The 12120-nt window shown below is 51.7% G+C and overlaps 1 protein-coding gene across 1 annotated transcript; it reads left to right on the top strand.

The window, feature by feature from the left end:
• The first annotated feature begins 6823 nt into the window (after positions 1-6823).
• Positions 6824-11156, top strand: MAGIX (MAGI family member, X-linked). Its single transcript, XM_004755084.3, has 6 exons — positions 6824-7359; positions 8143-8289; positions 9067-9149; positions 9226-9462; positions 9573-9744; positions 10494-11156. Exons 1-6 carry the CDS (start codon positions 7311-7313, stop codon positions 10790-10792), a joined length of 987 nt encoding a protein of 328 aa, XP_004755141.1. The 5' UTR covers positions 6824-7310; the 3' UTR covers positions 10793-11156.
• Positions 11157-12120: the final 964 nt, after the last annotated feature.

Here is a 12120-nt window from a genome sequence, read left to right as displayed (position 1 = left end):
AAAGGATGGAATCTGTGGTGTATGGTGGGAAAATCAACTCACTCTCACCTCAGTAGGATACTGTCTCACATCCAGAAGAGTGGCTACTATTAGGAAATTGGTAAAGAGCCTTCTGGATGGGGACAAGTTAGAACCCTTCTACCTCACAGTGACAATGTAAAATGATGCAGCCACAGTCGAAAACAGTTTGGGGTTAATTCAGAAAGTTAAATGTAGTCTTACCATATCGTCCAGCAGTTCCGTGCCTAGATGTATACACAAGAAAACTGAAAGCAGAGAATCAAACAGATACTTGTATGCAAATGTTCACAGTAGTACCATTCCCAATAGCCAAAAGATGGAAACAGTCCAAATGTACGTCAAGGGATGAATGGATAAGCAAAAGTAGCATAAACATACAGTAGAATATTATTCAGCCTCAGAAAGGAATGAAATTCTGGCACATGCTACAACATGAATGAACCTTGCAGACATTATGTTGAGTGAAATAAGTCCATTACAAAAAGGCAAATAGTGTTCGATTCCACTTGCACAATGTACTTAGAGTAGGCCAATCGATAGAGACCGAAAGTAGAATAGAGATTACCAGTAGCTGGGGAGGGGGGATAGGGTGTTATTGGTTAATGGGTAGAGAGTTTTTGTATCCGTGGATGAAGCAGGACTGAACTATTTTTTTAAGATTTATTTATTTATTTGAGAGAGCGCTTGTGAGCGGGAGAGAAGCAGAGTGAGAAGGAGAGAAAATCTCAAGCCAACTCTGCTCAGAGCATGGAGCCCAACTCAGGGCTCAATCCCATGACCCTGATACCATGACCTGAGCCAAAATCAAGAGTTGGAGGGGCGCCTGTGTGGCTCAGTGGGTTAAAGCATCTGCCTTCGGCTCAGTTCATGATCCCAGGTCCTGGGATCGCTCTGCTCAGTGGGGAGCCTGCTTCCTCCTCTCTCTCTCTCTCTCTCTCTCTCTGCCTGCCTTTCTGCCTACTTGTGATCTCTGTCAAATAAATAAATAAAATCTTAAAAAAAAAAGAGTTGGACACCTAACCACTTGAGCCACCCAGGCATCCCTATAGAATGGTTTTTAAAAAATGGTTTCATTCGGGGGCACCTGGGTGGCTCAGTGGGTTAAGTGTCTGCCTTGGGCTCAGGTCATGGTCTCAGGGTCCTGGGGTTGAGCCTTGTGTCTGGGCTCCCTGCTCAGTGGGGAGCCTGCTTCCCCCTCTCCCTCTGCTCCTCCCCCTAAACTGTGCTCACACACGTGCTCTCTCTCTCTCAAATAAATAAAATCTTTTAAAAAAAGAACAAAATGGTTTCATTCAAATTAGATCATAGACATAAATGTAAAACCTCAAACTATACAATTTCTTAAAGTAAGAATAGGAGGAAAACTTTGTCACCTTGGGTTAGGCAAAGGTTGTGTAGACAGGATATCAAAAGCAAAATCCATAAAGGAACCAATGGATTAATTGAACTTCACCAAAATTCAAAACATCTGCTTTTTTTTTTTTAAAGATTTTATTTATTTATTTGACAGACGGAGATCACAAGTAGACAGAGAAGCAGGCAGAGAGAGAGAGAGAGAGAGTAGGAAGCAGGCTCCCCGCTGAGCAGAGCGATCCCAGGACCTGGGATCATGACCTGAGCCAAAGGCAGATGCTTTAACCCACTGAGCCACCCAGGCGCCCCTCTGCTTTTCTTTTTTAAAGATTTTATTTATGTATTTGACAGAGAGATTGCGAGAGAGAGAGAGAGAGAGCATAAGCAGGAGGAGTGGCAGGCAGAGGAAAAGGAAGAAGCAGGCTCTCCACTGAACAGGAGCCTAATATGGGGCTTGATCCCAGACCCCTGATGCATAACTGACTGTGCCACCCACGTGCCCCAAACTTCTGCCTTTTTTAAAAATTATTTTTTAAGATTTTTATTTATTTATCAGAGAGAGAGTGAGAGAGGGAGAGAGAGTGCGCACAAGCAGGTGGAGAGCCAGACAGAGGGAGAAGTAGGCTCACCTCGAGTAAGGAGTCTGATGCTGGACTCGGACTCGATCCCAGGACCCTGGAATCATGACCTGACGGGAAGACAGCCACTTAACCACCTGAGCCACCCAGGCATACCAAGCTTCTGCTTTTCAAAAGACAATGCAAATCACTCTTCTTAAGAATTGTATCCATTGGGCGCCTGGGTGGCTCAGTGGGTTAAGCCGCTGCCTTCAGCTCAGGTCATGATCTCAGGGTCCTGGGATCGAGTCCCGCATCGGGCTCTCTGCTCAGCAGGGAGCCTGCTTCCTCCTCTCTCTCTCTCTGCCTGCCTCTCTGCCTACTTGTGATCTCTCTCTGTCAAATAAATAATAAAATCTTTAAAAAAAAAAAAAAGAATTGTATCCATAATATACACATAATGGCCCAAATTTAATAATACAACCCCATAAAAATGGGCAAAATATTTGAACACATGCTTTATCAGAAAATATATATAGAAGGCAAATATTTGTGTTGACAATGTTCAATTATTATTAGCCTTTAGGGTAAGCAAGTGGAGATCATGATGAAGCACCACTGTACACGTAGCAGAATGACTGAAAGTAAAAAAGTGTGACAATACCAACTGTTGGAGAAGATATGGAGGAAATGGAATTCTCAGAGACTGCTGATAGTAATATAAAATGATATAGCATCTTTAGAAAACAGTTTGGCAGGGGGGCCTGGGTGGCTCAGTGAGTTAAGGTTCTGCCTTCTGCTCAAGTCATTATCTCAGGGTCCTGGGATCGAGCCCTGCATTGGGCTCTCTGCTCAGCAGGGAGCCTACTTTCCCCTCTCTCTCTGCCTACTTGTTATCTGTCTCTCTCTGTCAAATAAATAAATAAAATTTTTTAAAGAAAAAGAAAAAAAATAAAACACTTTGGCAGTATCTTAAGTTAAACAGGTCTATGATCCAGCCATTCCACTCCTGGGTATTTACCTAAAAGAAATTAAAGAAGGTATCTACACAAAGACTTGCATATGAATATTCATGGCAGCTTTATTTGTTGTCTTAGTCATCTCAGGCTGCCATAAGCCACCTATAAACTGTTAAACTGTTGTTTAAGCCATCTGTAGACTGTTGTTTAATGGCTTAAACAACAGACATTTATTTCTCAAAGTTCTGAAGGCTGTCAAGTCCAAGATCAAGGTGCTAGCCAATTTGGTTCCTGGTAAAAGCTCTCTTCCTGGCTTGCAAATGTCCACCTTCTATGTGTATCTTCACGTGGAGGGAGGGAGAGAGAGAGAGCGAGAGAGGCTCTCTCTGTCTTTTTATAAGGCCTCAATCATATGTGTTTAGAATCTCACTGTTATGACATCATTTAACCTTAATCACCTCCTAAAGACTATCTCCAAATAGTTACACTGGGGCTTAAAGCTTCAACACATGAATTTTGAGGCAATACAATTCATCCCATAGTATTCATTAATAGCCAAAAACTGAAAGCAACTCAAATATCCATCAACAGGTGACTGGGTCAACAAACTATGTAATATTCATGCAGTGGAATGTTACTCTGCAATAAAATAGGATGAAAAGGGGTGCCTGGGTGGCTCAGTGGGTTAAGCCTCTGCCTTCAGCTCAGGTCACGATCTCAGGGTCTTGGGATCAAGCCCCACATTGGGCTCTCCGCTCAGCAGGGAGCCTGCTTCCTCCTCTCTCTTTGCCTGCCTCTCTGCCTACTTGTGATCTCTCTCTGTCAAATAAATAAATAAAATATTAAAAAATAAATTAGAATGAAAAAATTTGGATGGATCTGTTAAAATATAAAACAAACAAAGATCAACCTAAAAGATTTCCTGAGGACATAAAACCAGTTTGGATATATAAACAAAGTTTAGCTTATTTTTCAAGGCTAACTTGAAATGGGTCATTTCTTGTTTAGGCCTCTGGAAATCATAAACAAAAGTTAAACTGTCTCCCAAGGTAGAAATGAAGTAACCACTGACCAATTCCCTGTCATTGAAGAAAATTCTAATATTATAACCAGTCACTGTGAAGAATAAATAGTCACTCCTTTCTCACAATATAAACTGCTTTATAGCAATATACCCCTGAGCTTCATCCCATGTTTTGGTTTGAGTGCTCCTGGTTTCCAAACTATTTTCTTGGTGTGTGCACAATAAACTTTTACTAATTGTTACTTTGGTGATTGATTGGTTTTACTTCTGTTATTTCTGAACTTTCAGCAGATCTCAAAAAACCCATGCTTAGTGAAAGAAGCCAGAACTGCTCCCCCAAAAGAGTACATACTATATGATTCCATTTATATAGAAATCTAGATACCACTTATATGTGGGATCTAACAAAACAAAACAAATGAATAAGCATAAAAGCAGAAACAGACACATAAATATAAAGAATAAACTGGTGGTTGCCTGAAGGGAAGGGCTGGGTGAATGGGCAAAATGGGTGAAGGGGAGTAGGAGGTACAGGCTTCCAGTAAAGGAACAAAGTCATGGCAAAATAAGGTACAGCATAGGGAACACAGTCAGTGGTATTGTAGTAGTGTTGTATGGTGACAGATGATAGCTACACCGGTGGTGAGGAATCACTATGTTGTGTGCCTGAAGCTAATGTAACATTGTGGGTCAAATTCGATTTTATTTATTTATTTATTTGACAAGGGAGGAGGGGAGAGCACAAGCAGGGGGAGCAGCAGAGGGAGAGGGAGAAGTAGACTCTCTGCAGAGCAGGGAGCCTGATGCGGCACTCAATCCCAGGACCCTGGGATCATGACCTGAGCTGAAGGCAGATGCTTAATCCGTTGAGTCACTCAGGCGCCCCCAACTTCAATTTTATTTTTTTTTAAGATTTTATTTATGTATTTGACAGATAGAGATCACAAGTAAGCAGAGAGGCAGGCAGAGAGAGAGGGGGAAGCAGGCTTCCCACTAAGCAGAGAACCGGATGCGGATGCGGTGCAGGATCCCAGGACCCTGAGATCATGACCTGAGCTGAAGGCAGAGGCTTAACCCACTGACCCACCCAGGCACCCCACCAACTTCAATTTTAAACATCTAGAAAAGTGCAAACTAATGTGCAGCGATAGAATAAATCAGTGGCTGGCGAGAGCACGACACGGGAAAGAGGAATTACGCAGTAGGGAAGGTAACTTTTGGCAGTAAGAATTATGTTTCCTACCTTGATTGTAATGATAGTCTCACAGATATAAACACAGTTAAAAACTTATCAGATTTTGTCAAGCCTCAATCCATTAAAAAAATAAAAGGATTGATTAAATTTTTCAGAATTGGGTAGGGCTATGGGAAGAACTGACTTAAATCCATGAATGAGGGGAGGTAAAAAGGGGCATTAGGTGTATATTCATGAATGAACAAAGCTAAGGCATTGGTTTAAACCCACGCTTGAGCGGGACTGAGAGTGGGTTTGGCTCTGTCCCTTCTGGTAGTAATCAATATAGATTAAAGATAAACACTGCTGGGCTGCTACCACACAGCTTGATTGGCCCCAATGTAGGTGATTTGGAAGCTTTATTCCTAAATTCTTGATGATTTTATGATGTACACCTTATTACCGGCACTTCCCAGAAGAGTACACTGAGGCTCTAGGTGCAGTGGTGGCTATGGTCCCATCTCAGGGAACCAGGGTTGGCCTTCTGTCTGGACGCTCCTACCCCTCAACCCTGACAACAGCCGTAGTGACCTAAGATCCGTTGCTTCATCCCAATCCTTGCCCTTGTCCCCAGATTTGTGACCCCACTGTCTTCAGCTCTCAGTGAACTCCCACCCATCATCCAGGGTCCCTGCTACTACAATTCATCCCTGAGGCTTCCTTGGACACCCCATTCATGTCCACCAAGACTGAGCATCTCCCAGTCTGGAAGCTCTTCCCCATTTTTAGACCCTGGAACCCTCATCCACTTGGCAAGTTCCCTGACCCATTTCCAACGCACTGAGGCTGCCAATGTCTGGAAGCCTCCCCTTACTATCCCCCTATCCTGACCTTTCAACAGTGCACGGAGCCTGTAAAACCTACCATCCACCAATCTACGGAGCCTCAAGCTCCCTTTCCCCAGAACGTAAGTACCCCTCTATCTCAACCACCAGTTCCCAGAGCCATGAGCCCCAGATTGGAAGCTATGCTATCCATCCTCAGTGCTTAAAGTCTCATCTAGAACAGGGAAAGACAATGAATGAGGTCCAGTGTATCCTCTCCGAAGACAAGGTCAGGTCCGAGGTGGGAGGAGGAAGGGAAGCAGGGACCATTCAACCCCTCTCACCTAGGACAACACCAGGCCCCTGAAAGGTGGACAACAGAGGCTGCCTGGCCACCCAGAATGGACATCAGGACACAGTGCGTCCAGGGCCCAGAGTGAAACAGTCAGCCCCAGTGAATGCTGGGGAGAAGCCACCTGAGGCGTGCACTGTGGTTGGCTGGCTGTGGGGCCCTGTCTGAGCCCCTGTGGCCCCAGTTTCTTCCTCCACAGAGTGGCGGTCACAGGCTATCTCTCACCGCACCCCATTCCTCCTTCCACTCCAATAGCACTGTGCCCAAGTGCTCCCCCATCCGGACCTCTGTCTCCAGGCCACCCTTCACTCTCAATAACTAAGAGGGGCCTCATTTCTTCCTTCTCATTGGCTGGCGACCCTTCCCACCCACGGGCCTCGAAAGCCTACTCAAGTTGAGGCCCCCACCGCCTCTCCACTCTCAAGGGCACCCGCCCTTCCCGGCTTTTGGAGTCCCCCAACCCTATCATGGTCAGGGCCCCAAGCCCTCCCATGGCCCCCAAGGCTCCAAAGGACGCCTCCCCGACGCCACCCCCCACCCGTCCCCGCCCCTGCCCAGCCCAACAGACTCTTCCACTTCCCGAGTAGAAAAGTTTCACTGCAAATTTGCTGAGGTCCCGTCCTACTGTGAGCAAAGCTCCGTGGGAGGCTGCGGAATTCCCTGGTAAACGCGGGCTCCACTTCTGCACCCCCGTTTTTAGTTGTCAGAGCTCAGGCGGGGCCCTTAACTTCTCTGGGCCTCGACTTCCCCTCCTCTTCTCGCTGGTGGACTAACAACCCCTCCTGGGTGGGAGAAGGAGCCCAGCGCAGGCTCCGGGGCTCACCGAGGCAGCGCCTGAGGCAGAGCGAGGCCCAGAGCTCGCGCTGGCTCCCGCTGCCAGGCCTCCTCGCCGGCGGCCAGGTAGGTCAGCGCGCGAGTCGGGGCGCCAGGCACGGGACCGGCCGGCTCCAGCCGCATCCAGGCCCGGGCGGGCCGCCAGGTGAGCGCGCCCAGGCGCTCCAAACGCGTCGCTGGCGGCCTTGCGTCCAGCCGGCGGACTTCGGGTCATGGAGCCGCGCGCGAGGGGCGCCACGGACCCTAGGGGGAGCAGAGGAGGTACGGGGGTTGGGTGGGGAGGGACTGGGCGCGTCCCTGACACCCCATGCCCCGCCTGTCGGCTCCTCACCTTTTCCTTCCGACAGGTGGTAAACAAAGCAGCCCTGGCGCCCAAGTGGGGGAGGGTGCCCGGTGACCCGGGTTAGACTCCAGGTCCCCGACCCGCACCGCACCGCACCGCGGGGCTGCGCACCAGACCCGGGGGCTCTCAGAAGTCTCTGGGGAGATGTGCCAGAGGGGTCTGCCCGGGGTCACTGGGGACGCCTGGCCACTCAGGGTCCGTAGTGAATTGCGGGGGGTTAGGCGGGGGCCTCTGGGGATAAATGGAGCGGCAGTTGGGGCTACGTGGGCCATCAGGTTTGCCTAGGAGATCTGGAAGGGGACTCGGGGGTGCCAGGACCACAGCGGGGGCCGACCGTCTTCTGTCGGGACATCTGGGGGAATCGGGGTCCCTCTCGCTCCTGTGCGGGAAGAGTTTGGAATCTGGGGTTACGAAGGGGCAGTTGGAGACCTCCAGAGATAGTCCCAGGGTGCTGGGACGTGTCCAGAAATATTTCCGTCAGCTACCTCTCTCCAGGGATATCGTGAGCGCGGGCGGGGGTCCGCGGGCACACCCGCGATGGCGGCGGGTCGCGGGAGTTGAGAGGGGCCTGCGGAACTATCGAGGGAGTGGTCGGGGGGTTCCGAAGGTCTTGAGGGGCATTTTCGGTCTTCCGACGTCGAGGAGCAATGTGGTTCGCCGAGGCTCGGGCAGGAGCTGACCTCCTCTTTCCACCCGCGCAGGCCGGGACCTTCCCCTGCAGTCTGGCCCCAGAGCCCGGCAGCTCCTGGCGCGTCTGGACGCGCGCCCCCTGGCGGCCAGAGCTGCAGCCGACGTAGCGGCGCTGGTACGCAGGACGGGCGCCACATTGCGTCTGCGCCCCAAGGCTGGTGCGTTGCGGGGGGCGGGGTGTGAGTGGGGCCGGATTCAGTAGTGGCGGACCCGGGATTGCTAGTTACTTCCCTGGGTGGGGCCAATGTTGGCGGGGCGGGGCTCGGAGGGCCCTTCAAGGGGGCGGAGCCATGGCGTTATCCTAGAATATTCCTCCACCAGGTGATCTTGGAAAAGCTATTTTGATAGATTAATGTTGCATTGGCTAGTTGTGGGTGCAGGGCTGGATTGTTATCCCTGTCCGGGGGGTTTTGTATGGTATTTCTGAGGAGGTGGGGCCTGAAGAGTTTTGGGGGCGGGAGGTGGAGCTGAAGAGTTTTGGGGGCGGGCAGTTGGCTGAGGGGCGGGTCTGGAAAAAAAAATCCACTCCAGAGGTGGAGCCTACAGTTGCCAGGGGGAGGGATCGAAATGTTAGGAATGGATTGAAATTTATAGGCCACTTAGGGGGCGGAGCCTGAAAAGTTTAGGAGTCCACAGTCTTGGAGTTGCACCCCCCAGGGAGTGCCTAAGGGTGTAATATGAGGAACAGGATCTATGAGTTATTGGAGGACTATAGGAAGGTCTAGAGGTGTATTCAAATAGCAGAGCCCAGTATTATTACTTAGAAGTCGACCTGAGGTCAGTTACTCATGTGGGTTGAGCCCAGTTAAATAGGTGGGCGTGCCAGTCCGCATTCTAGAGGTAAGGAAATGAGGTGAAGCTAGAACGTTAAATCAGGGGCACGTCCTAAGTGGTTTCCCTGGAGTCCCCCTCTTACTGCCTTTTTCATCTTCCAGCCGTTAGTGTGCTGGATTCTGCAGACATAGAGGTTACAGACAGTCGGCTGCCTAATCCCACTTTCGTGGAACACCGGCCACAGGTACCACCTCGCCCTTTTATTGAATGCCACCCGCTTTGAGACTGGCAATGTACGTAGGCTTGTGTTTTTACTCCAGCATCATCGGTCAGTGACCTTGGGTACAGGTACTGCACCGCCACAAGTGACCCGGTCTAAGGCATGTTCTGCTTCGAAGCTGCTCCAGACCTCTGGACGGTTCTGCGTGGAACTGGTTCGAGATTCCACGGGCTTTGGCCTCACATTAAGCGGAGGCCAAGATTCATCCGGGGATGCTCCTCTGGCGGTGCGCGGGCTGCTGAGAAACGGGCCAGCACAGCGCTGTGGTCGCTTGCAGGTGAGGTATAAGACGCCCTCCACTCAACAGTGCTCGCCCACTCCTCGCCCTTTGTTGGGGTGCTCCCCATCTGCTCATTCTACAATACCCCTCTCCTTGCACTCTTGTAGGCTGGCGACCTCGTGCTCCACATCAACGGAGAATCAACTCGGGGCCTCACCCACGCCCAAGTGGTGGAGCGCATTCGCACAGGCGGCCCCCGTCTCCGTCTTGTACTAAGAAGGCCCCTTGAAAGCCACCCTGGCGAGCCTGAAGGGGCAGGAGGGCCCGAGAAAGGAGATGGTGGGTTTCCCAAGGGAGAGGGTTCAGAGAGCTGTGAGGGGATGGAGAGACTCACAACATGGAGAGGCTGGGGTCCAGGGTGGGAGGTGTTGGTGGTATCTATGGGGAGGAAATCAGAGTTTAGTGTCTGTGAGGTGTCATGATATTCTCAAAAGCACGATCCATGATGGGGAAGAGCAGGGTCCCAGAATAGGAATAAAAGTAGATTTTAGAGGGGAGGTTTTTGAGGTACTAGGAGAGGAGAAGGGGGGAAGGGTCTGGGGTAAAAGCAGGTGTTTAGAAGGAAGAGTTGTTCTCGCATGAAAAGGTGGAGTGGGTCTCAGGAAGGAGAGGATGGGATGGGGATCCGGAGGGTGGGGGGGGTCTAGTTCCAAGGCTGAGGGATCCATATGCAAACGGTTGGGAGTTGAGGGAGGTGGGTTAAGGAAGGGGATAGTCTGCGGTCCTAGATAGGAGGGGTTTAGCATATCGAGGTCAAGGTCAGGGTTTGATTTCCTTTGGGATTGTGGTGAAGTATTTGTGGGGGCATGTTCTGGATCCAGCTGGGGAGAGGTCTTGGGACAAGAGGCCTTGGAGGGCCGGGAGTCTTGAGGGGGTGGTAACGTTCCTGAATGGTTTGTCCAGGCTTCAAAGGTAGATTTCTCTAAGGAGGGGTCCCTGTCTCCTGCAGGCCCTGGAGTCTGCCGGCCCCCCTCAGCCAGGGGGCTCGGTTTTCCATTCCCCATCCTATCCCCCAATCTAACCCGCAGGTCTGCCATCCCCTGATCGCAGCCCAGATCCTGGTGGACCAGAGGTGGTGAGGTCTCACACCGTCAGTGCTTCTCCACTTCCGCACCGTCGGGGCAGCCCTGAGCCTAGCCCAGAGCCGCTGGCCGACTGTCCTGCGGTTCCTCCTCCTCAGCGCCGCACAGACGACCCTAACGACCGAACCCCGGGTTCCCCGGGACCCTGGCTGGTGCCGAGTGAGGAACGGCTTTCGCGGGCCCTAGGGATCCCCGGGGCGCCGCAGCTTGCTCTCGAGATGGTCGCTGGAAGGCGGAGGCACTGAGCACGTATGGGACCGCCCGATGCTCACTTGGTACTGCCGGACCTGGATTCAGTGTGCTCCGCTGACGGCACGCTAGCTAGCATCTCTGGGAGAGCGCACACTCGGTCTCGTCCCATCCCCGCTCCGGCTGCGCAGCGGACCAGCCCGCGCTTCCCTCGCAGTGTCAGTGGTACAGCCCTCCAGACGGGCCAGCCCTGCGCTTCTGGTTTCGAGTGGGGGAGGTAATAAAAAGGTTCGACCCAGTCTTGATTTGCCGGGTGCTGTAGGCCGGGTGGGGCTCCTGCGTTCACCCCGCAGAGGAGAAGGTGGGTCGATCTGGTTTCAAGCAGGGCCTCTTCTTGTAACGATTAAAAAGCTTACTTCATGCTGTTTCACCCGTGTCTCTAGCGGGGTCTGCCTGTGCCGATCCTCAGCCTGGCGTGCTTTCTCCCCACTCGGTTTTTCTTCGCCAGCTCCTGCTTCTCTCCGCGTTCATTCATTTCACTTTTTGGGCGGTGTGCGGGGCTCACAGATAATCTTTGCTCCCGGCATAGGGAATGCAGAGGTGGGCCGTTGTAGCGGGAGTGCGCCTGAATACCCACAGCCCCGATCAGGAATCGTCCTGATAGCCTGATAGCAAGGCTAGAACCAGGGTGGCGTCCTTCACCGGGAGCCTGTGGTCTCTCACTTCCGGCCTGGTTGGCTGGCTCTCGCTGGCACGCAGACTGCCACCCTTAGGACATGGGCTGGGGCCCTGGAGCCCCCTTTGGGGCGGAGCCAGGAAGGTGTGAGTCAGCGGGTTGCGCTAAAAAAAGGCTGTTAGAACCTCTCAGCCGCGCCCCCTCTTCCATACATGGTGACGAACAGCGCCAGGCTTGTGTGCACACGCCACATGCTGGGCGTTCCTGGTCCTAGAAGAGGCCAGAGTTTCCTCCATCCTGGGAGCAGAGCCCTGAAGGCAGGGCTTATGTGGCCAGCTGGACTCCTACCGGGATAGCCCCAAAGCCAGCGCTGGCCGAGGCAAGAACTGTCTAGTTACCTTCGTTTGTCACCACACCCCAAGCACTTGACCCCCCCCCCCCTCCATGAAGGAAGCTGTGGTCGGGTGGGAATGGGCAACTCCCACCGGAGAGGGGAGACAAATTAAAAGATGGGCATGTGAATTTCTAGGCTGACGCTGGAAAGAGAGGGGGACCTTAAAGCCAGGCTGGGAGCTGGTGAATGCTTCAACGGTCAGCACTGTGGACATTGTGGGGTAGTGCGCTGGGGCTTCCAGCTACCCTTGACTCAGAGCCTAGTGGAGGTGTGGCTCTAGGGAAGTGAAGGAGCTTCAGTCCTATCAACACAGT

Source organism: Mustela putorius, unplaced genomic scaffold (genome assembly GCF_011764305.1).
Source record: "Mustela putorius furo isolate JIRA1106 unplaced genomic scaffold, ASM1176430v1.1 tig00003903_pilon_pilon_pilon, whole genome shotgun sequence".
Classification (NCBI taxonomy): Eukaryota; Metazoa; Chordata; class Mammalia; order Carnivora; family Mustelidae; genus Mustela; species Mustela putorius.
Note: the sequence above shows the minus strand (reverse complement) of the source record. Positions and strands in the feature narration are given on the sequence as shown.